This window comes from Callithrix jacchus, chromosome 13 (genome assembly GCF_049354715.1).
Source record: "Callithrix jacchus isolate 240 chromosome 13, calJac240_pri, whole genome shotgun sequence".
Lineage (NCBI taxonomy): Eukaryota > Metazoa > Chordata > Mammalia > Primates > Cebidae > Callithrix > Callithrix jacchus.
This window is the reverse complement of record NC_133514.1, coordinates 106,637,203-106,661,295: the sequence shown is the minus strand read 5'-3', so window position 1 is coordinate 106,661,295 and position 24,093 is coordinate 106,637,203. Positions and strand designations below refer to the sequence as shown.

Sequence of the window (24,093 nt, the reverse complement as noted above, 5' to 3'; positions counted from 1 at the left end):
ACTGAGGATATTTAGAAGTCTCTTTTCTCAGTCCTCCACTCCTCTTGTCATGAACTCAGGCCAGCAGCATCTATACATGAGTGATTTCCTATTTTTCCCGATTTATATCATTTTTCTTACATATTTTGAAAGATTTTGCCCACAAAACTGCCTTTGTTTCACAGATTTGCTTCTTCAAGCATATCTATAACTTCTGGTCAGAGATTCCAATCAGCATGAGATACTATTCTTACTGACAATCTTGATATGTCTGCCTAAAAAAGCAAACAGCAGTATGCGACCTAATGCCAAGTCTAATGTGATGCCTAACTAAGTCTAAGTGAGGCACCAAAATAAATTAGGTGCTGCCTTCCAAATGAGGTATTAGACCACATGTAGGTAATGCAAAAAAAAAAAATTTTTTTTAAAGGCTTTGAGGCTCTTGGATGCCCTTATTCACATTTTAGATATAAAAGATCAAAGAAATGGGGATTAGAAGAGGGATTTGAGGAGATTTATTAGAAGAGAGATATGTCCAGAGTCATACCCATTCTTCTTGGTGAGGACTCCCTTACACCAAGTCTTTAGAGCCCCTGAAGCAGGACTGCCAAAATGGCATGGTGTGTGTTCCCCACTATTGGGAGACTCTGGCTTAGGAAACTAAAGTAGAGCAGAGGGCTATTCTATCTTGGAAGTAAAAACACCCATCTCTATGCACTATCGAAGGGGTAAGGCTCCTCAGGACCAGATGCAGAATCTGGCAGGAATATTGGCCTGGGGTAACTATAAAGGGACCCTGGACTTCTGATCCTGGCCTTCATGGAGTAATAAATCTGAGGCATCCCCTCTTATGGTAAACAAATATAAAACTGGACAGAGTGCAGTAGACAATTGTTTCAGCCTTTGGATGACAGACGGCACAAAGCTATGCTATGATCTTTGGGAGACCCCAGGAAGCTCTATATCCCCCTGGCTCTCTGGAAGTGAAACCCACACTAACAGCTGTGGTCTTTGGGTGGGGCAGAGGACCAGAAGTCAGAGTTCAAGGCTGTGACCTGCAGTTTTGAGGCAGGATACTAGAAAGGAGGGAGCTGCAAGAAGGAGCTGGGAAGCTGCACATGGGTGGGTTTCCTGGAGTCTTTGGCCAAATATTAAGTTACACATCCAGGGTTAAGCTCCACCAGACATGGTAGCCACTGGGAGATTGTGAGGCAAATGGAGGTTCCAAACATTGCAAAGATCTGGGAAACGACATTGGGATTCTGACCAGCTGAAGTGGAGAGACCTCCATGAATGGACCTTTAACAGAGTGGAGAGACCAGCTAGAGTGGAGAGACCTCCAGGAATGAACCTGACATTTTGCCTGTAGGAGCTGTTGTGGGTTGCCTGGACAGAGGGCCCCTCTGCTCCCGCCTGTGGGCAGTGCTCTTCCTGCTGGTGAGCTGCTGGCCCCAGAAACACACTCCACAACCCTAACGATTAAGTTCCCTTTCCTTTTTTGGCAGGATCTCTTCCTCTTGCTTGAGGTTGATTGAATTTCTTGCCATTGTTGGTTAATATTTTCCATCAGATTTGTAGAGTGTTCAGTCATTGTTTCCTTAAATATATTTACATGTGTGTCATTTCCCAGATCATTCAATAAAGACCATGCCAGAGGAGTAGAGCTGTTTGAGCCCTAAAACAGAGGTCCACAAACTTGTTTAGTAAAAAGTAGATACATCTTTTAGATTGTGCAGGTCATAAGGCAAAACATGCTTCAGTACCTTGTCCCTCCCCATCTGCCCATAGGCCATCTTGGGAGGTGACCCACTTGGTGCCCAGCTGCCACCAGCTGGAAACATTTTTGGAATGAAGAATGACTTGCCCAAGAAGGAGGGACCAGGTGTGCCAGGTAGGCAGGTGGGAAGGGGTGCTACCACCTGGGTCAGTTTCTCTCTCAGCCCCAACACACTCAGATCTTTTTTCCTCCTGGAGATTGTGGCTGTCTTTGGTAAGTCACTGGTTCATGGACTGAGATTCTGCTGCATCATATGGTGCCTGAGGAAGCAGGCACTGGGGACGGGGAACAGAGAGGAGAAGTGAGAGTGGAGGGAACACCACGGTGTGTCTTAGTGGCTCAAAGTCCTGTTCCTTCCATGTGCTGACCACTGGCCATACAAAACCAGTGGTAGCTTCAAAACCACACAAAACTAGGTGGAAGGCAGGACTTAGACCTCACGCGGCAGTGTGCTGACCATGGGCCTCCAGTAAGAGCTACTCTAGGTCCACACTAGCAAAGCCCCAGAACCATGCTTCCACAGGATCAGGCTCAGTCGCCAGCAAAATACTTTTTAAAAAGAAAAATACTTTTAGGTTGGTGCAAAAGTAATCGCAGTGTTTTGCCGTTAGCAAAAACGTATGTACATGATACACACATGAATATATTTAAAGAAATAATGACTGAACACTCTACAAATCTGATGGAAAATATTAACTAATAATGCCAAGAAAGTCAATAAACATCAAACAAGAGGAAAAGACCCTGACAAAAAGGGAAGGGAGCTTAATCATTAGGGTTGTGAGGTGTGTTACTGGGGCCAGTAGCTCACCAGCAGGAAGAGCACTGCCCATGGGAGGGAGCAGAGGGGCCCTCTGCCCAGGGAACCCACAACAGCTCCTACACGCAAAATGTCAGGTCCAGAGCATGACACCAGCTTGTAGATCTGCAGGACTATTCTATTCCCTGGTCAACTTCTCCCTTACTGCTTTTCCTTAGGAGTCAGGAGGTGGGTGGGAAGAACCACCCCCCTCTTCTAGATCCCAGGCTTCTCCTGGCACCTGCCCCAGCTGGGGAGAGGGAAGAAGATATACTGTAAAATTAGGCTTGTAGTTAGGATCAGTGCTTCTCAAACTGCCATGTGCACACAGATCAACTGGGGAGTTTGTTAAACCTCAGTCTCTGATTCCTTCCGTGGGTTTGGGTTGGAGCCAGAGACTTCACTTTTCCGTTTCTAACGAGCTCCCATATGAGACCAGTATTGTGGTCCCCAGACCACCTGAGAAATTGTAAGGGTTTAGATTACTATCTAGGCCTGAATCTTTTAATTCCTGTATCTGATTATGTTCGTGATGTGGAATAATCACAGATTTTCTAGATTTTAGGTGTAACTAAAAAGCCATGAGAACTGCTGGAGTTTTCATGCTAGAGCTAGGGATGGATGTCCCTCTAAGCTGCTTTATAGGGACAATAGGAGGGGAATACAAGGCTGCTTTTGTGGGTTTTTCCATAAGTCTTGCTGGTTTGTTATATTGTTTATACTGGCAGAGGCACACTTTCTGTTAGCTCTTCAAAGGGTGAAAAACAGCTTGCATTTACCTCCTTGCCCCCTTGGTGCCTGTGATGGTCAAATTCCGTATGTCAACTTGGCTAGGCCCATAGGTATTTGGTCAAACATCAGTGTGGATATTGCTGTGAAGGCAATTTTAGATGAAATTAACATTTACATCAGTAGACTTTAAGTAAAGCCGATTACCCTCCACAGTGTGGGTAGACCTCATGCAATCAGCAGAAGGCCTTAAGAGAAGCCAGATTAAGGTCTCATGAGGAAGAGGGCACTCTGCCTCCAGACTGCCTTCAGACTCAAGCTGCAGGATCCACTCTTCCCTGCATATCAAGCCTGCCCTGCAGATTTCGCATTTGCCAACCTCCATAATTACATGAGCCACTTCCTTTAAATAGACTTTCTCTCCCTCTCTCCCCACCCCCAATATATGGAGAGATATAGATAAACAGATAGATAGATATAGAGTACATATATATATATATATATAGAGAGAGAGAGAGAGAGAGAGATTTTACAATTGACAGTAGTGGCCATGTATATAGCGAGAACTTTAATAAAAAGTCTGACATAATAAAAACCACAACACAAGACTCTTTGGGCTGTTTTCCAATCAGGTCAAGCCACATCTCTCTTGGAGTGTACTCTCATTCAATAAACTCTCTGCTCTTTTTGCTAAATTGTCTCTTGGCCAAATTCTTTCTCTCAAAAAAAAAAAGACAAAAACCGAGGACTCCCACGCTTCCAGGTGACATCCTCACAATGTTTAGGGTGAAACATAGATACCAAAAGACAATTATTTTTCCTACACCCTACATTGTTGCTTCATGTCTCTCCATGTTACCACAGTTAAACCCACTGTGCCTGTGGACTCCTGGATTATCCTGTGACATTGGCCAAGGCAGCTTCTTATCTTTATGCCATGTGACAAATGGACCTGGGAGACAATCACTGTGACAACCATGGGCAACATGACAGCCATTCAGTGCAGCAAGAAAGCTGTATGCTATTGTAAGTAGATATTCTTCAGTCTTACACTTTGCTGAGATTGTTGCAAGCTTGCAATTCTATAATATCCTTATTGAAGATTAAAGTAGACCATATTCTTCAATGCTCCAGGGGAAAGGAACAGATTTCAGTGACTGCCACCACTATCTGTCCTAAAAGAATGTTGCCTGTCACCTAGGAGGGAAGCAATGGCTGACTCAAGCCAGCTCTTGTAAGATGGAACTAGGGAAGGTATAACTGAGGGATTCCTGCACTACTCAGACCTCTGAGGACGTTCCAGGAGAAAATATGCACCAAGAAGGCACTGAGAAGGCAGTACATGTTTTATAGCCACTCTTATCTGATTATTGCTTCATGTTATCCTGAGTATAAAAGGAAGCTTTCTTTAAAACAAAAATCTTCTGATTGACTTATGTCTTTCGCTATTTTACACCTTTACTTGCTGGAGAAAAGGGTGGGTAGAAGGAGGTGAGAGAAGGGGGAGTACAAGAAAGAGCAGAAAGGGGAGGAGGAGAAAGAGGAAGAGGAGGAGGAAGAAGAGAAAGAAGAAGAAGGAGAAAGAGAAGGAGAAGAAAGAAGAAAGGAAGAAGGAAGAGGAGGAGGAGAAAGAAGAAGAAAAGAAAAAGGAGGAGAGGGAGGGAGGAAGGGAAGGAGGGAGGGAGAGAAAGGGGAAGAAAGGAGGAAGGGCCGGAGAAGGAGGAGGAGAAAAATCTATTATTCAATTCAGTAGTGTAATTCAATTCAAGTCAAGGAATTGGCCAAAAATTCCACTAAAATATTGACTGAATTTGACTTCTCCACATTCAAAGTATCCTTTCATAAGCCATTTGATTGCTGCCATATATTACAAGTCTTCGCAGAGCTTAAGGTATTTCATGGGTTTATTATTTTTCAGCACAGAATTTTGAACTAAAACTCACCATGCTCTATTTACATATGCAAGTAAAACATTTAAAAATTCAAGCAAAGTTGAAGCCCTTCAGCTGGTTTTCTTTAAGTAGAGATGTCAGATCGCTTATTCAAGATCTCACTGATATATGCACAAGTCAAGAAAATCTAATCCCTTAAAATTTTACTCATTGGCTTGCTCATGCCACTGATTATGTTCTTGATCATGTTACAGCACTCAGTTGAGACACCACAGATAAGAAAGCCAGAAAGGCTTTCTCACCTTCTTCTATGATTAACAAAGCCTCAGGTTCACAACTCATGAAATTGTTGGAAGAGATCCTAGACCTATTTTGCAGATGAGCAAACTGAGGCACAGAGGTGTGTGAGGTGTGAACAAGCTTTTTAGTCGTAGGATAGTCACAGGATTGTCTCTGCACCTCCTCTGCAACTCTGAGCCTTGCTCAACCCGATCTGATTAGGGAGAGGCAAGCTTGCCACAGAATAGAATCATGTTGGTATCAGTGTGCCTTATAAAGAACAGGAAGGGGTGGTTCGCCATGAACTGAGCTCGCATGGGTAGACTTTTCACAGCGATGCTGTCCCCAGTGGCTGCTGCTGCCTCCGTGCCCTCTTCGTTGACATCCAGGTATGACTTGTGGATGGCTTTTGATAGATATAGGCCCTTGGCTGGTGACATTCCAGAAAGATCAGCTTTGACCTGGTTGAAGATATCTGTCACCCCTAGAGATTTTAACAGAGAATTTAGCTCATACTTCATTTCAAGTTTGAACCGGGGGAGATGTACTTCAACTTCTCTTTCCATCATGTTAGAAGAGTTGGTCCACTCATGAAACATCTTCGAATTCAGCTGCTTTTCTATCTAAGAGACAAAATACAGATGAGCCCACAGAGCCAAACACATGACCTCTGCATTAGATGTCATTTGTTTTTTAATTCTCAATGTGAATGGTTTAATTTTATCACTTTTTCTACCTTTAATACAGTCTACTTATCTGGGAACAAAATCATACCATTCACCACATTTTCCCTTTTCTGTTTTCTGGTTCTCATCCAAATTTGATAATTGGTCTTTTGAAGTAGGTATCCTGCAGTCTTCTCCCTCGATTTCCTCAGCATGCATACTTCAATGGACTTCTCCCTCTATCATCTGTGAAGTCATCATGGTCCTGTTTCCTCAGTGGACTCAACTATTTCTTCTTGGTTCTCATATCTGAACAATTTCATGACACCCTCATTTATGAATTTGATTCTTGTTTGGCATCCCTGATGCCAGGATTCCCATGCACTCTGATAGCTTTCATCCTCTCATGCCCTTCTCTGTTGCTGTCTCTGGTAGCTGCTCCTGAAGCTGAACTTTGGGCCACCTGCGCCTCTGCCCAGCAGGTCAGCTCCCACATCAATGCTCAGGTTTCCCAAAGCAGCCTCAGCAAGCTAACTTCTCATTCTCCATCCAGTTTCATCATTTGTTTGTAAACCTTTCAAATGCCCCCTTGAGCACTGAACTCTCCAGCCAGCCCTGTCCACAGCTCCAAACCACCATGCTGTGTCACATCCCATCTTTCTACTTGGAGAGTTTAAAATTATTTTGGCAACTACTCCCTACCATGACAATATAAAATTCACCATGAAGTAAAGGTGGTTTTTCTTCCAAAGTGTCTTTTCCTTTTGTCTTTTTCTGCCCACATCCAAGAGACCATGACTTTGTTGCACAGCTCATGCTGTCTTGCTTTAAGGCATTTGCAGTGCTGTTTGCTGTTTGCTCTGCTTGGTGTAGCAGGGACCCTGCGATGCGATTCTATTATTCTATTCTATTCTATTCTATTCTATTCTATTCTATTCTATTCTATTCTATTCTATTCTATTCTATTATTTCTATTCTATTCTAATTCATCCAGGAAAGCTCACACTGAAATTGCTCTACTAGGAAACCCTTTCCGACACCTTCATTCTAATCCCATAGTCTGCTGCTAGAAAACTTCTTGCAGAGTCTAAACTGCTCCCAAACTGCTTTATGTCTCCAAATATCTTTCACTGCAGGCAACCACAGGCTCTCAGGACCTGATTCCCTCTGACACCACAACCAGAATCATACCTGTTTTCATGGCCACAGCTGCACTGCTGTTACTACAGCTCCTTCTCAATTGGTACCCATCTCACTTCTTAATCCAGATTATGTCCTGACCCTGCTCTTTCAAGAAGCCTTCCCTACCACCTGACACACACACACCCTGCTCACCTATGCAACAGTGTTTTTGCCTCAAGCCAGCACTCCCTGGCTTAGAAGTTCCTAATTGTGTGGCCATCCCATCTGCGTGTATCAGCTTCTGCAGGCTCCAAGAAGTTCAGCTGTTAGAAGGACAGCCCGTTCTGTGCTGGGCAGCTTTGGCTGCATCTGGGGAAAGGGGGATGGATCTAAACTCCTTTCACCACCCTGACCACTTCTTAATGGCTGTGGTGCCCATTTCTCCACAAAGCTGAGATGTTGAAAATGGTTAGCCCATGAAAGTACATTACAAATGGCTCAGAAACACTGCCCCTGAGAGTAAGATGGCTTAATCAGATTTCTGCACACTGGGAGCCCAAATAGCATTATAACTTCATTACTGCAGAACGATGTCCCCAACTATCAAACAACCAGTATTTGTGTATATTTGTACAAAATATCACTTCTGCATTCATGTGGCTTTTTCATGTAAGAATAGCTTGTTCTCCATAAATATATTGTCCTGAAGGGCAGGGGCCATGCATCTCCCCACTACTTTCACAGCCCCTGGGGCAATTCTACTAAGGCCTAGATTGTGAATCAATGACTACACTGATGTCATGAGTTACACTGTGTGTGTGTGTGTGTGTGCGCGCGCGTGCGTGTGCGCATCAACATGCACACGTGCTTTAACTGTATTACCTGTTTTAGATTATCTGTGCCTGCTGGAAGCAGAATAATCATGCTTAGTTTGTTGTTCACATATGGCAACTCAAGAACCTGCATCTGTGGCTCCTTTACCAAAGCCAGTTTAAATGTTCCAATCTGATACATCATTTCCACAGTTACATTTTTACCCTGTTAAGAGGAAAAAGATTTTAATTAGGTAGTATACTTACATATTATGTGAGTGCACATGTGTGAATACTGATTGCCTTGCATAACATGAATATCTGCATACACACTCTAAAGGGGTGGGTAAAATAGAAACTACAAAGTAGATGCCTTGTTACTTCCCTTTGCAAGGTTATCCATTTTTTAAATTTAGAATAAGTCATGGTTAGAGACTGAATTGTTCTAATAATACGTATAGGGAACTTGGTCTACCAAACACAAAGTCAGGTTTCTAGCTAACAGGATTTTTGTGGAAAAAAAAATGATATAGTATTAAATCATTTTTTTAAATCTTTCCTGAAGAAACCCTCTAGAAAAAAATAACGCAGATAGCTTTAGTGTGCTGATGGAGAAAATAACCATTGTATATATAGAAATAATGCACCCATAGAACATTAAGGGAAGAATGGGTTTTCTTCTCTGCCAGAGAATCTTAGTATCCCAAGTCTCCAGGCGGGTGCTCTGTGATAAAAGCTATTGTTACTTAGTAAAGGAAAAATGAAAATTTGTAGAAAATACAATAAAAAGAACCAACAGAAACCTAGATCAATATTTTCACTAAATCACTAAACCTTTCTAAATTGTCCTTAAATGATTACTGTATTCTCCAACATTTGTCATCAGTCCAAAAATAAAATACTTACCTCACTTAGCTGAAAAGGGGTTTTAATAGTCTCTCTTTCTTGAAATTTATTTTGCCATTGTCCTTTGAAATAGATGGCATTAACCAAGACCAGTACAGATGAAGGGTCAATTGTGTCCTTTCCAAAGAGGTTTGTGACTTTTCCTTGTATAAAAAATAAGATAATTGTATTTGGATTTTAACTTATTGACAGTGGAGAGTTGAAGAGTCCTAAGAAATTTAGAGCCGTTTCTTTTTTAAGATTAATCGTAAATTTGAAATACCAGAAGAACTCCTTTCATCTCTTGGCCATGGAGCATTCTTTGTCAAATGAAGTTTATTTCAGAGCATATTGAATGCTTTGTTATTTAATCAGTAGATGGCATTCAGGGAGTAGCTAGTATATTAGTGATAAATCAATTTGTCTTATGCCTAGTTATATCCAGGGCTTTCTTGTACATTATTCCTTATTTAAATATTACTTAATAATTTCTTGTGGCTTACTTTTCATTTTTACTAGACTTTATAGTTACCAGCACTTCAGGACATGCAAATATGTTAAGTATTTTTAAATACTTATTTTATACCTCAGGGGCTGTGAAGGTAGTGGGGAGACGCATGGCCCCTGCCCTTCAGGACAATGTATTTGTGGAGAACAAGCTATTCTTACATGAAAAAGCCACGTGGAGGCAGAAGTGATATTTTGCACAAACACACACAAGTACTGTTTGTTTGATAGTTGGGGGACATCTTTCTACAGTAATGAAGTTATAATGCTATTTGGGCTCCTAGTGTTTAGTATTTAAAATACTTATTCTTTCAATGCACAAATATACAATGACACTTAAAGTAAACACATATCTGAATATCATGATTCATAAAATTATGCCAGGAATTGCTCTATAACTAAACTGATCAAAATTAAACATCAGCCCTGTTGGTGCATTTTGGTACATTGCAATGTATTAACACCTTTTTGGAACGTAGAATTGTAAAATTCTTTTACAATTCGAAACATAGGAATATCTGAAAGACAACTTTAAGCTTCATGAAGGTTTTAATTTTCATTGAACTTCTACGCCTAACAATCCTAGCATGTGATGGCAATATCTAACTTTAAGTGTACAGTGTATATTTTTGAATTAAATGGTAAATAAAAATATAAACAAATGATGAAATAACAGTAATATTCTACATAAATATATAACATGTGACTCCCTAATACATACCCATGTCAGATAACACTAATCATCTTTTCATTCATGCCAAAAACAATTAAGCATTTTCTAAATGCTGGGCACTGTTCCACGCACTGTAGCCCTAAATCCAGACTATAACACAAAATGAAACAGACAAAAATCTCTACTGTCACAGAGTTAGTGTCTACTGACTCAATTGTGGGCTTTTTCAAGTAACCTAAGTTTAAGCCTCAGACTCTCAGTACGGACTTCCCAAGCAGCTACTACCAGCAGATTAGAGTTAGCACAAGAGACAAGGCATTTTTGACACCACTGTGCTAAGTAAATTAACAGATATGAAAATATATATATTCCTAGGTATTTTATTCTCTTTGTAGCAATTGTGAGCAATTCACTCATGATTTGGCTCTCTGTGTGTCTGTTATTGGTGTATAGAAATGCTTGTGATTTTTGCACATTGATTTTGTATCCTGAGACTTTGCTGAAGTTGCGTATTAGCTTATGGAGATTTTCGGCTGAGATGACGGGGTCTTATAAATATACAATAATGTCGTCTGCAAATAGAAACAATTTGACTTTCTCTTTTCCTAATTGAATACCCTTTATTTCTTTTTCTTGCCTGACTGCCCTGGCCAGAACCTCCAATATCATGTTGAATAGGAGTGGTGGGAGAGGGCATCCTCGTCTTGTACCAGTTGTCAAAGGGAATGCTTCCAGTTTTTGCCCGTTCTTTATGATATTGGCTGTGAGTTTGTCATAAATAGCTCTTATTATTTTGAGATACATTCCATCGATACCTAGTTTATTGAGAGCTTTTAGCTTAAAGGCTGTTGAATTTGGTCGAAGGCCTTCTCTACGTCTATTGAGATAATCATGTGGTTTTTGAGAAAAACAAAGTGAAATATGTGTAGGAAAATGAGATAGTATCTAGAATTTACTGCAATGTAATCTTAAGGAGGTGTTGGAGAAAGGGTGAGAGATTACATGAATGAGACCCGCCCTTAGTGAGAGCTATTACAGTTGAGTGACGGACGGGTAAACAGGGTTCATTACATATTCTCTCTACCTTTGTATAGCCCTAAAATTTTTCCTTAACCAAATGTTTCTAAATTTTAAAAAATAAATATATCCTTCGTAACAAATATATAGTGTGCCATTTAAGAAATATTTATCAATATATATAGGTGTTTTAATTGTGAAAAGTAAATTTAAATTTAATTAATTTTAATTGCAGAATGGACCACACATTTATGAAACAGAAATGGCGTTCACTCTCAAAGTCACTTTGTATAGATTATAGAACACCTGATTGTAAGGGGGATTTTAAAATATGGCCCATTCCTTTCTTGATGATCTGCCTGCGTCAGGTACGGGGCTTCAGCCAGCTTCCTCGTTAGCAAGCCAACTCAGGTAGCTTATCAACACAACACAGACAGAGATTGGAGACACATATTGACTTATCCTTACCATTAGTTTTATTTTCAACCCAAGCATTAATTGTTTTCCTCGTTTCTTCTGTAGACTGTTCAAAATCCACAGTTTGCAACCTGGCTTGATACCATTTCTCAGAACAGCTTAAATATTGCTGTAAAAGAAATGATAATTGAACAGCAATTCAAAAACAGTGTAAGGAAAACAAAAATCTACATCTTGATGTGTTCTAAATTTCTAATGCAGAGGCAAAAGCAGTTTCTACAAACAAGTCGAGGGGAAGCAGGATCCGTATATACTTATTTTTAATAAAACAAATAAATTTAACAAAATCCAAAACTTTTCTAAAAGGAATGTTCGGAAACCTTTTGTTGTTACTTCTGTCATATGATCGGCTTTCTTGGTTCTAAAGTGTTCAAAGCAAAATGACAAACTGCAATACAAGGAGCACCTTCTGACTCTATTCCTACTCTTTCCTCTTCAAAGCAGACATGGGAGTTACTGCTCTCAGGTTACAGACAGGAAAACTGAGAAGTCGAGTAGTTCAGTGACTTGCCTTTCTGAGATCTAACAGAAGGTTTCTCCCATGATATATATCAATCTCCTCAAAAGCTACCATAAATAGAATTAATAATAAAAACATGATCTGATGTAGATACTTGGCATTTCTGTCAAATGTATGTAAGTTGTGAACAAAATTATCCTAAAAAATGTATTATTTTGTTCACCTAAAACATATTATCCAAGTGAAAGTGGTGTGCAAACTCAGCATAAATAAATTACCTTTTCTTTTAACCAAAAATTCTTACTCCCAAGCCCCTCCTGTGTAGCATTCTGGAGCCACCATTGATGACCACCCATGACCCTAGATTTTTATACAACGGGAGATTTTCTATTGCCTTTCTGTCAAAACAACAGTGAAATCTACATGGACCCAAATGAGGTTGCCATGATTCAATTCCTGAGACCTCAGGAGCACACCTCCATAGCCCAGTGGGCCCAGTGCCCATCATGAACTTAATAGGATGATACAAGACTTTGAAATATGGAAGATATGTCTAGCATAGAAGAAAAACAAAGCTTAACTACGAGCAAAGTCTGGGCCTCAGCATGAATCTTGTCCTGAGCTGGATCCAATTGTGATCGAAACGACCTTAAGTAACTCTCCATAGCCCAGAAAATGAAAATTTTTCCAGCCAGAATCCTGAAATAACAAGGTCTCTCTCATGACATAGTTCAAGACAATCTTTATGATGTGAATGAGGACCTTCTGACTTTAGGAACAAATGCCATCATGATCATCCCAAATCTACATTTATCTACTGTTATGTCTGGGTCACTGTTTTGAGAAGGCAAAGTCATGAGAGAAGGCACCTCAACTCAAAAGACCATGATTGTTAATTCCCACCCCTCTAGACATTCTCCACAAATCATTCCCTATGTTTACAGAGCAGTAAAAGAAAATACACTCTAAACATCTATAATGTCTACCCCAAGCTGTAAATATTCTGACTGTCAGAAACTTAGCACATCCAAGACATAACCTGATAAGCCAGGCCAGGGAAGAACATTAGAAATTCATGGTTTCATCCAGCTTCACCCAGCTGGCATTTAAATAACCCTGGTCAAACAAAAGCTTGTATTTCACCTCAATCACAGCAGGATGATGTAGCAATTAAAAACAGGAGGATGGATTTGGATAGGGGTCAAATCCAGGCTTTGCCATTTAAGTATCTCTGTGACCTTTGTCAAGCTGACTTTTCAGAATCTGCTTCACAGTGTGTATGTAGAATTAATGCAAATTTTATACCCATATCTTAGCGCAATGTGAGGATTATAGGAGATAAAGCCTGTAATGTGTTAAGCAGAATGACTGGCACAGAGTAAACAATAAAGCTACATAGGACCGTGCTGTTGGTAAAGGGCAAAAATGGTGTTAGAATATTGGAGCTAGACATAACTAAGCCTAATCTCTTAAAGATAGAAGCAACTTGCCCAAAGTTATGTATTCTAATTGGAAACAGAACTCCTTTCTCTTGGCTCACAATCCAATGGACTTTCAATGACTTCTAGATATTCCACTATTAAGACCTTCTGAAAAAGATACAAAGAATTGATCTTGTTTTTCTTCTGGTCCACAGGGATGGTTCTTACCTACTGTGTTTTGTGCTTCATCCCTGACCTTGGTTCTTGGACACCCTTAGGGATCTCGCAAAAGTCATTTTTATGTGATGTTTAGAACTTTACATGAGAGTTTCAGTAAAACCATTTCACTGAAACTGTAAGTCAGCTCAAAGTCAGTCTCTTAATGATAAATGTCATGTGACTCTTCTCACTCTTCATCAATGTTGTGGTATGAAATTCAGAGAGTGCCAAGAAAGTCACTCTTCCAAATGGACTTACCTGATAGAACACCATCATCTTTGTCCCGTAAAGTCTGTTGGCAACGCTGAGGGCATAGTTAGAGTCTGGCTGGTTGATTTGAGAGAATAGGACATCAAACTCAGAATGAATTCCTCCAGCTTGAGAGCACTGAAGCATTAGTAAACAAAGAATGGTGTATTAAATTGCTTGATTTTTGCCGTTGGAGAGCGATAACTATCTAGAGACCAAGGTGTTTGCCTCTGAATAAATGGGCTGTGAATATAAGGAAATGAGTTTCAAGCATTTTTTTCCCTTGGATTTTGACTAGCACATTAATTTCACCACTCTGTAAGTTTGGTTGCAGTCTGTGTGCAGAATTATAAGTTACTGCATAATAAATGTTTACTTATTGGTACTAATGATTTGATTCAAAGGCAGTTTTCATAAATAAAGAGATCCCAGTGGGGTGTTCAGGCAATAATTCCAGTGTAATTGCTGCTTTTGTAGTTACAGAATCATTTCTCTTCTCACACTTTTTCCTACGCCTCCATTTTTCATGTGGTCATTTAATCAAATAGCTCAGCCCCTCACTGAACTGACTTCACACACTAATTTGCTCCTCAGTGGTAGCAATTCTGCTAAGCTGCAGCTTTGATGTATTTGAAAGATGGCTAAGAATTTATGGACATTATAGGAAATGTGCCTATAATCCCTAAAGCATTCCCTAATCAAATGGTTCCTAAACCATGGACTTTGAAATTTTAATAGTAAATTGGGGGCCGGGCGCAGTGGCTCAAGCCTGTAATCCCAGCACTTTGGGAGGCCGAGGCAGGTGGATCACGAGGTCAAGAGATCGAGACCATCCTGGTCAACATGGTGAAACCCCGTCTCTACTAAAAATACAAAAAATTAGCTGGGCATGGTAGCGCGTGCCTGTAATCCCAGCTACTCGGGAGGCTGAGGCAGAAGAATTGCCTGATCCCAGGAGGCAGAGGTTGCGATGAGCCAAGATCGCGACATTGCACTCTAGCCTGGGTAACAAGAGCAAAACTCTGTCTCAAAAAAACAAAATAGTAAATTGGGTTCGGTGAAGCTGGTGTTCTATGAGTCTGTATGCATTTATGTATTTTCTCAACCAATCACAATCAAACAGAAGTATTTTCATATAGGAGATCTATATAATTTTGATGTCAAAATGAATCCTTTTACTGGAAAAAACTGGAGTCCATAGTCTCAGAGCATGTGGGTTAGACAGCATCAAGCCATGTTTTCCCAGCATATAATTATACGGCCAAGCAGCACGATCCTTTATCAGTCCCCACTCTAGAGAGAAAAGTCTAACACCACATAGACAAGACTCGCAGACTCAACATGAGACACCATCCATATAGGACCAAAAATGTTTGAGTAAGGATGGTAGTAAATCGGGTAATAAAATCTAAGAAACTTTATTATCGCTATTGTTATCATATCATTATTACAGTAAACTCTACAGGCTGTAGTTTTCATCAGGAAAGTTAAAGGGGGACACAAAGCCGGTTTCCTCATGGGCAGAAGAAGGAGCTTTTCCACTCAACACTCAGACTATTATTTCATCCTTCTCTTAGGTTAAAGAGCATTTGGCAGCTCAGCAATAATATTATCATACCTTAGGTGAGTCCTTGAACTCTTGTTTTAATGAGTCTACAGTATGATTAAAATGAAGCACCTAGAAAAGAAAAAAAAAGATCTGTTGGCAGCAGAAGAAATGTACGGTCTGCAAAGGTTGCAGTTCAAGTATCCATTTTTCTGTTTTAGATCAAGACCAATAGTGAGAGCTAACATTTAATAATGTTATCTTCCAAACTCAGCTCCTAAACTAAGTCTTTACATATCTTATTTAACCTTCCCAACAACTTTATGAGTAGATACTATTACCTCATTTTATGTTAGGGAAGCTATTAATAAGTCCAAGAGAGATCAAGCAGCTTGCCTCAGACCATTGTCGAGCTCCAGGGACTAATCTCTTATCCACTAGACCCTTCCGTCCCTACTGTTCTTAGTCTGTTAACTAGGACAGTACCCATCTGGGGCTATGTAAGACCTTACATGGTTTCCCAGCACAAACAATAAGAAGATTTGCAAGTATCCTACGAGTTGTTAAGTGACATTCTCCTCTACTTTTCATTGCAATAAAAATATAGCTAACGGAAAAATCTCTAATGTTAGCCTATATAACCTGAAACGTCACCTTTCCTTTCTGAGTCTCAGTTTTTCAATCTGTAAGGTGTGGATAACAATCCCTAACTGTTATGAAGTTCAAATGTAATCATGAAAAATTTTTTAAACTTGGTAATGCCTAAAATGGCATTACGTTTATTATCAATTTAACCTTCTAGAGAACAATAATAGTACCTCTGTCACATTTAAATCACTGAAAGAAGGGACTCTAAAAGTAAGCTGCAGGGATTTATTTGTGGTACCACTGATAGTAGGGAAGAGAGTATGTATTACATTATTTGTACCACAGCATACTAAATTAATCAGACCATTATCAATTTTTAAGAAATATGCTCTACTCAATGTGTTTTTGTCTCTCCCAAGATGGCGGTTTTCTTAATATAAACATAGAATTCATTTGGCTACCCCTAAAAACTCCTGGGCCCTGGGCAAATCTCTATGGAATTCCATACCTTCTCCAATTGCTCTGCACTCTCTCCCCTGGCACCAAGGAGGACCATGCTTAGAGCATAAAGTAGACTCAGCGGGGAAAAGAAGATGTTATCTCCTATGTTGTTACTGTTGAGCTCTTTGAACACATCAAGGCAAAATTCAACATTAGCTGTGCTGAGAGAACCCATTTTTATGCCAACAACTGCCTGAGAACAGAAGGGAAAAAATGATCAGAACATCACTTGAAATTACAAATAGGATCTGGAGTTCAGTTATTACATTTCGTGAGTTTAAGTATCAGGGCACACCCTTATCACAATTTCTGAGAAATTAGTAAATGCTAGAGTGGGGAATTCACAGTAGTTTTAGAGTCTAACGAATAGAAGATTTACTATTCCTTCAGCCAACAGTTAAAATCTATCTTACTATCATTGGTGTATATTTTTAAATGATCTATAATTGTTCTGGAGCAAAAGATCAAAAGGAATTGGATCTTTGTGTTCTGAATTTCCATACTTTAAGGCATTCCTCTTCCTGGAATTTGTGCAGAAAGAATCTTGAGCTGCACAAGATCAGCCAATCAAGATACTTTCCCACTAGACTATCCACTTTTGCAGTGTCACAGGAGGAGAACATCTCCATCCCAGTCATTTTTGCAGAAACAAGTTGACAGCACTTGCAAATTTCCCTGCACATTTTTATCTCCTCAGTGAGACCTCATTCCGTGTACCCTCCATGAAAGCAAGACAATACTAACAAGTAGGTTCTGCCACAAGAAAGTGGTCAGAGCCCTCAGCTCTGAGACCACAGCCATCATGTTTATGAAAATAGAAATGGAAAAGGAAAATCCAAGAGAAAAAACGGTACTGGAATATGTGTTCTCTTAGGACAAGAATATGTCAGGAAAGAAGAATTCATTCTATTCAGTTCCACAGACATTGATTGAGCAGCACAAAGTGTAGAGGGCTATGGATGCATAAATGATCAAGAACAGTTTCTGCTCTCAGGGAGGCTCCATTCTTCAAGCGCCTCATTGCCATCAAATACTTTCTTCTTTTAACTTCTGGGTCATCATCCTCCCTTGGTTCATGGCCTGCCTCCTTGACTGCTCCTTCTCCATCTCTTATGCAGAATCTCTCTCAATTTTCAACCTCTAGACGTCAAAATACAACAGAATGCTCATCTATGAACACTCATACCCCAGGTGATCTCATTCAACCTCATGCCTCCAATGTCACTAATATGCTGTTAGCTCCCGTATTTCTGCTGCCTTTGAATTCCAAACCCATAACCAACTACCTACTCAATCTCCACTTGGATGTCTAATATATATATATCTCAAACTTAATGTGTCCAAAAGCAAACGCTTGGCTTACTAACTCCTCTCTCCAGCCTGTGTCCCTCACAGCCTTCTTTACCTCTGTAAATGACAATTTCATTCTTCCGCTTTCTCAAGCTAAAAGCCTTGGGATCATCCATAAGCACTTTCTCATTCTTATTCAGTCAATGAAAAAAATCCTGTTTTCCCCATCTTTGGAAATATTTCCTATCTGCACATTTCTCATGCTCCCCAGTTTTCATAGCATGAGAGGTGCTCCTGAATTACTGAAATAATCTCCTAACTGCTTTCTAGTCCATTCTTTACCCTCCTCCATGATATCTTTGATAGACTACATTGTTTTTGTTTGTTTGTTTGTTTGTTTGTTGTATTTTTTTGAGATGGAGTCTTAATCTGTAACCAGGCTGGAGTGCAGTGGTGCAAATCTTGGCTCACTGCAATCTCTGCCTCCCAGATTCAAGTGATTCACCTACCTCAGCCTCCCAAGTAGCTGGAACTACAGGTATGTGTCACCACGCCCAGCTAATTTTTCTATTTTTAGTAGAGATGGGGTTTCACCGTGTTTGCCAGGATGGTCTCGATCTCTTGACCTCATGATCAGCCCACCTCAGCCTCCCAAAGTGCTGGGATTACAGGCATGAGCCACAGTGCCTGGCCCAACTAGTATTTTTTAAATATCAGTTAGTTATGTACTCCTCTGCTCAAAAACTCCACTGGCTTCCCTTTTTTTCAGAGAAGAAGCCAAAGTGCTTACTGTGACCACCGAGACCCTCTGTGATCTGGCCCTGGCCACCTGTCAGACTTCATCTCCTACCACTCTCCCACCAGCTCACTCCACTTTAGCCATGTCACCCCCTTGCATCATTTCAGCATAACAAGCACATTCAACCTCGAGGCATTTGCACTTTCTATTCCTCTTCCAAGATGTTCTTCCTGAAGATATCTGAATGGCTCATTCCAGCCACTTAATCATCTCTGTTCAGATAGCATCTCATTACTAAGGCTCTCCCTGATCATTCTATTTGAAATCTCAGCCTACATCCCTCCATTCCATTACTGTAGCACATACCACCACCGGGCTTACTACACATGTATTTATTATATGATTCCCTCCCCTCTATAGTACATTAGAACAAGGACTTGTTTTTATGTTTTATTCCAGCATCTAGACAAGCCCTATCCATAGAACAGCCACTCTATACATGTTTACAGAAGGAAGATATGAAGAAGGGAATTTCAATCCAGTAAGCATCATGATATGCTGGTGTGCACAGAATACTGGTAAAGGAGAGAGGAGAGACACAGAACCAGGATAAGAGTTACAGTTAACCTTACTGAAAATATCCCTGCTGCTTCTAGAAGAATGAAATAAGCATCATCCAAGTATATGCATGTAGGAAGAGCACTCTTGTTAGAAGGAATAGTATGAGCAGAACCTCAAACACCTGAAAGATAAATTTTATATTATAAATGCATGAAATAAGAGTTCAAAAGTGGTGGGAAGTAGAGCTGAAAAAAGTCGGGACTGTGGCCTTGGAAGCTTTGCAAGTCCCTTGAGGAGAAATCAGCGATCACACTCCAGATAGCTCATGATAGAATTGGGTCTTCATGCCACCCAGTCAGAAGTCATATCATCTTTCTGATAATCAATTTCTCAATCTCTCTCCTTTTCTTCTTTCTCCCCAGACAACATATTAAAGAAAAAAAAAGTTGGCTGCCCACTTCTCAGCCCTTCCCTTTCACTCAGTTGTTTTGTGCTAAGAGAACCCGCTTTGATGCAGATTTCATGCAGCCATGGGCTTCAGAGGAGGCTTCACCCTTCCCAGGCCCCAAGAACAAGCCTGGATTAGTCTAAGCCAGTTGAGGGAATTCTATGCCCCAAGTTTCTAGTGTAGGAGTCAGAAGGTACCGTAAGTCTTACTGGAAAGACAGAAGATGTTGCTGGAGGGCTTTTGGAAAAGGCTTCTGATATGAAGAGATCCACAAAAGGAAACCAGCCTCTTCTTCCTCTCACAAAAGGGTTATCTACATGTGACTACTACTGCAGCAGCTATTTTGTGACCATGAGGTAGCTAGTCTAAGAGGATAACCCAGGATTTCAGAGAGGAAGGACGGACAGAACTTGGGTCCTTGATGGCACACCATTGCGTGAATGGATTACCTAATCCTGGATCTGCCCTAGCTTGAGATTTCTTTTCATGTGAAATAATAATTTTTTTCTTATTGTTTAAGCCATTGTAGTTGAGTCTTCTGTTACTTGCAGCTAAAAGCATTCTAACTCACTTCAAGGGTTTTTCTGTATTCACCCTTGTTCACTAGGGCCAATTAGCCCACTTACTCCACTTTCCCCCCTTCTGTAGCATAGCCACATTATTCCCTTGTTTAGTCCACCTGGGATACAGAATATTTTGTTCTTTTACCTCCCATCTTCTAGATTACAGCTTTGCCCTCTTTTAGAATCTGAGTCTAAGCCTATACACTCTACGACACTATGACAAAAGCCAATACATATCCCCACCAATACATATTTATCTGAGTTACTAAAGTGTCTTATTTCGAGTTAGTGCATATCTGAGCTGAGCTTTCTGGAGATGTGTTCTCTGGGGTACGTCCTTGTTTGTCATCAATTTAGGCATTCATGTCATGTTTTTCATCCTTAATCAGGCAGAGAGAGACCAGAAGGGAATATATGTGACTTGTGGACTTAGACAAAAATGGCCCCTGATATTTATATAGGAAAATTCACAAATCCTGTAATCAAAACCAGTTGCCTTAAAATAATCATTAAGGAGTAGATGCTGTGTTTTCCAGTTCTCAGGCAGCCCAGCACAGTCTAATAGGGCCCAGCAGTTATACTATACCAGGCCCGGACCACACCTTTCTTTGGTTTTGACAGTTTTAAAAGTATATAACGGAAGGGTTTTACTAATCTTACTTTGCTAAAATACAATTGTGTAGCTTTGACAGGATGTTGTCCTTCAAGGTGGTTTTAATACAGCTCTCTGTCACACATGTAGTAATACCCGTGTCTGTGAAAGCTCTTTGTTTCATTACTTTAATAATGAAAGCACTTCCAATAGTAAAGTATATCCAAGTCAGCTGCTCTTCATACTGTAGTCTGCATGTTAGTGAATGAAGTAAGCTAGTGGAGTTGTATTCTGGAATGGAATGTAAATTTATTTATCTTATGTCATGTTGTAGCTATAAAATAGCCTGTTCGCATGCCACTGTAGCCCTGCAGTTACTAGAGCACCTGAGAAAAGAGTTTGGAATACACTGACAGGCCACTTAATGTGTGCCAGGCACTCTTATTAGTCTGTTTATCTGTTTGTTTCTTCTTTTACAGCCACAAGCATACAAGGTTGAGGTCATTGCATGCTTCAGTTCTCAGCATAAGCCATTCCTGGATTACAAGGCCATTCTCTTATTTGCTTATGGCCTTTGACCCAGTTCATTTCCTTTCTTCTCCACCACCATAGACACCGCTTATAATTTGTTTAAAGCATATTCTTTTATTTCTATGGGTTCCTGTAAAATATTGATTTCTTTATCTTATGCATTTTTAAATTTGCATAAATGAAGTTATGTTAGATAGTACTTAACATAAGCTTTGGGAGGCCGACACAGGTAGATACCTTGAGCCCAGGAGTTTGAAGCCAGCCTGGGCATCATGACGAAAACCCCATCTCTCCAAAAAATTTTAAAAAATATCCAGTCACGGAGGCACATGCCTGTAGTCCCAGCTACTCAGGAGGCGTAGGTGGGAGGATTGCTTGAGCCCAGGAGTTCAAGGCTGCTGTGAGCAGTGATTGCAACACTCCAGCCTTGGCAACAGAGTGAGACCCTGTCTCAAAAAAACATAAATATAAGTTTCAACATACTTTTCACTTTGTACTAGATTTTTAAGATCCTTCCATGTTATTATGGGAATACAGTCCATGCCTTCTAACTGCTGCATTCTTCTGCTTGCGCCACATTCATTTGCCAGTGGCAGATATCCAAACGGCTTCCCTCATACCACCACAAACAGTGCCATGATGAACATCAGCACACCTATTCCCTTACACAGCTGCGTGAGAATTTCTTTGCAGAGGAAATGGCTAAATTACAGAGTTCACGTATATTCCAGGGAGTATATATGTATTATTTAGAATCTTGAGTCTTGCAGGATGAGTGATGATGTTTGCCTCACTTCAGTTAGATATTACAGCTCTTCAAGCATTGAGTTTATGGTACCAAAAAAGAACACTTTAGCTTCAGGTTCAGGTTTTTCTCAAAAATCATTGGCAATATATAATAATAATTAATTCAAATGAATTTTGAATTAATTAAAGTTTGAATTAGAATAATTCAAATTTTAATTAGTAACATAGTTAAAACTCTGTATTGCCAAAGATATGCTAAATATCAAATGAACTTTGCTTATTGGCAAGACAGAATTTTAGTTATATTATTAATGTAGCACCAAAGTGAATGAGCTTTCCTCATTCCTTTTCCAAAATTCCACCTTTCTAGCCATTTGCAGAGATCTTTCACAATGGAGTTTCTATGTGACTGTTATATTTAACTGGTTTTATTAACAATTCCCTCTATATATTGGTGATTGCCTTTGCATGTGCAGAGGTGTGTATGGATGAATTCACAGATTTTCGTTCATTGAATATACTGGTCTTCCTCACTAAATTGAACATTCTTTAAGGGCAGAGAAAAGTCATCTGTAAAATTGTCAGTCTTCCCCATTCACCGAGGAATCAATACTTACTAGGGAAATCAATATTCTGGATGTTTTACAACTTCAAGTCTAGTTAATGTTGCCTAGTCCATTTCATGGAAGCAGACCTCATAGAAGGCAGAAGTCCCAAGACACACAGAATTTTATCAAAGAAGTATGGACCCCCAAAACAGCCCCCACACAAGTGGCAAGGAAGTTGACTGTGTCTTGGAAAAAAATCTTCTTCAAGGAAATGAGGCGTGTCATCTGGAAGTTGTTATGACAGAAAAGAAGGATTCTATGCTGTAGCCCTTCTAGGTTGAGAAGAGGGATTTCCAGAAGAGACTCTATTTGGGATATGTGTGGAAGGGAACACATCTTAGAATAGGATACTGACACTAAAGGACTGCAATGGATAGAAGATCTGGGCCTGTCCCTTTGGAGGAAATACATCTCCAAGGGTGGCTAAGACACCAGCATCTTACAATCTATACCACACCCTATGTAGGTTCTTTCCCTTCCATGAGACTCTTCTATTGTGACCACTTATCTAGCACCTGCCTCTCCTTCCCTAAATCAGAGCTATTCTTTTACTTTCACTCTGCCCTACAACTTAGTGAATTTCACATAAGCTTATTCCTAGAAGTAGTAGGAATTTGAGAATGTTTACATATATAAAAACCATGTCATTTTACCTGCATTTACAGAATACACATATTACTTAGGAGACTAATTTTAAAGCTGTAAGAGGAAACTGAAAGGCAGGAAAAGAAAGAAATTGTCTCCAACACATGATGATTAGTAAGGCTAGCGTAGTGAAGTTGAGATCTTCTAAGGAGCTAAGGGGTGTTTCAATACATAGGCCACAACATGCATGACTAGCTTGTGGCATGACTTGAATAAAGATTAGTACGTAGAAAATGTCAACAGAGTCCCATTTTACTAAACATTTCAAATATCTGAAATCAAGTCAGCCTGCCTCAAAGATTTTTAAATACACACTATCAATGATCCCAAACATGCTAATGCATTTAACAAGGGTTCAGCAAAAGTCACACTCAAATAATAAGCTGCCCCTTCATTTGCTTCATTACACGACCTGTCCAAATGCCATGGTTTACTCTTATTTGTTGTTCCCTTCGACAACAAGCACAGCTGAGACAACGAAGTAAAGAAACATGTATCTTACCTTTGTTGCTTTCCAGTGGTGAAGTTCACAGTGTGGCAAGTTAGACTGGAGCTGCATGCTCAAAAGGAAATATAAAACCTTCATATTTTGCCCCTCCCTTTTCATTTGTGTCCTTCGTGATTCAGCTCTTCACCTGCTGGTTGAAAAGTATAGCCCTGAAAAGGAAGTTCATCAAGAGCTTCTTTAAATCTCCAGAGCCCAGTTTGATGGCTCACTCCGGCAATCCCAGCACCTCAGAAGGAGCAGGTGGGAGGATTGCTTGAGGCAAGC

At 40.1% G+C, this 24,093-nt stretch overlaps 1 protein-coding gene across 1 annotated transcript; it reads right to left on the bottom strand.

The window, feature by feature from the left end:
• Window positions 1–5,166: 5,166 nt before the first annotated feature.
• On the bottom strand, window positions 5,167–23,870 carry SERPINB11 (serpin family B member 11). Its single transcript, XM_002757312.7, has 8 exons — window positions 23,824–23,870; window positions 16,605–16,790; window positions 15,581–15,640; window positions 13,972–14,100; window positions 11,605–11,722; window positions 8,961–9,103; window positions 8,125–8,280; window positions 5,167–6,078 (listed from the first exon to the last, which is right to left on the bottom strand). Exons 2-8 carry the CDS (start codon window positions 16,770–16,772, stop codon window positions 5,674–5,676), a joined length of 1,179 nt encoding a protein of 392 aa, XP_002757358.3. The 5' UTR covers window positions 16,773–16,790; window positions 23,824–23,870; the 3' UTR covers window positions 5,167–5,673.
• Between the last annotated feature and the right edge of the window lie 223 nt (window positions 23,871–24,093).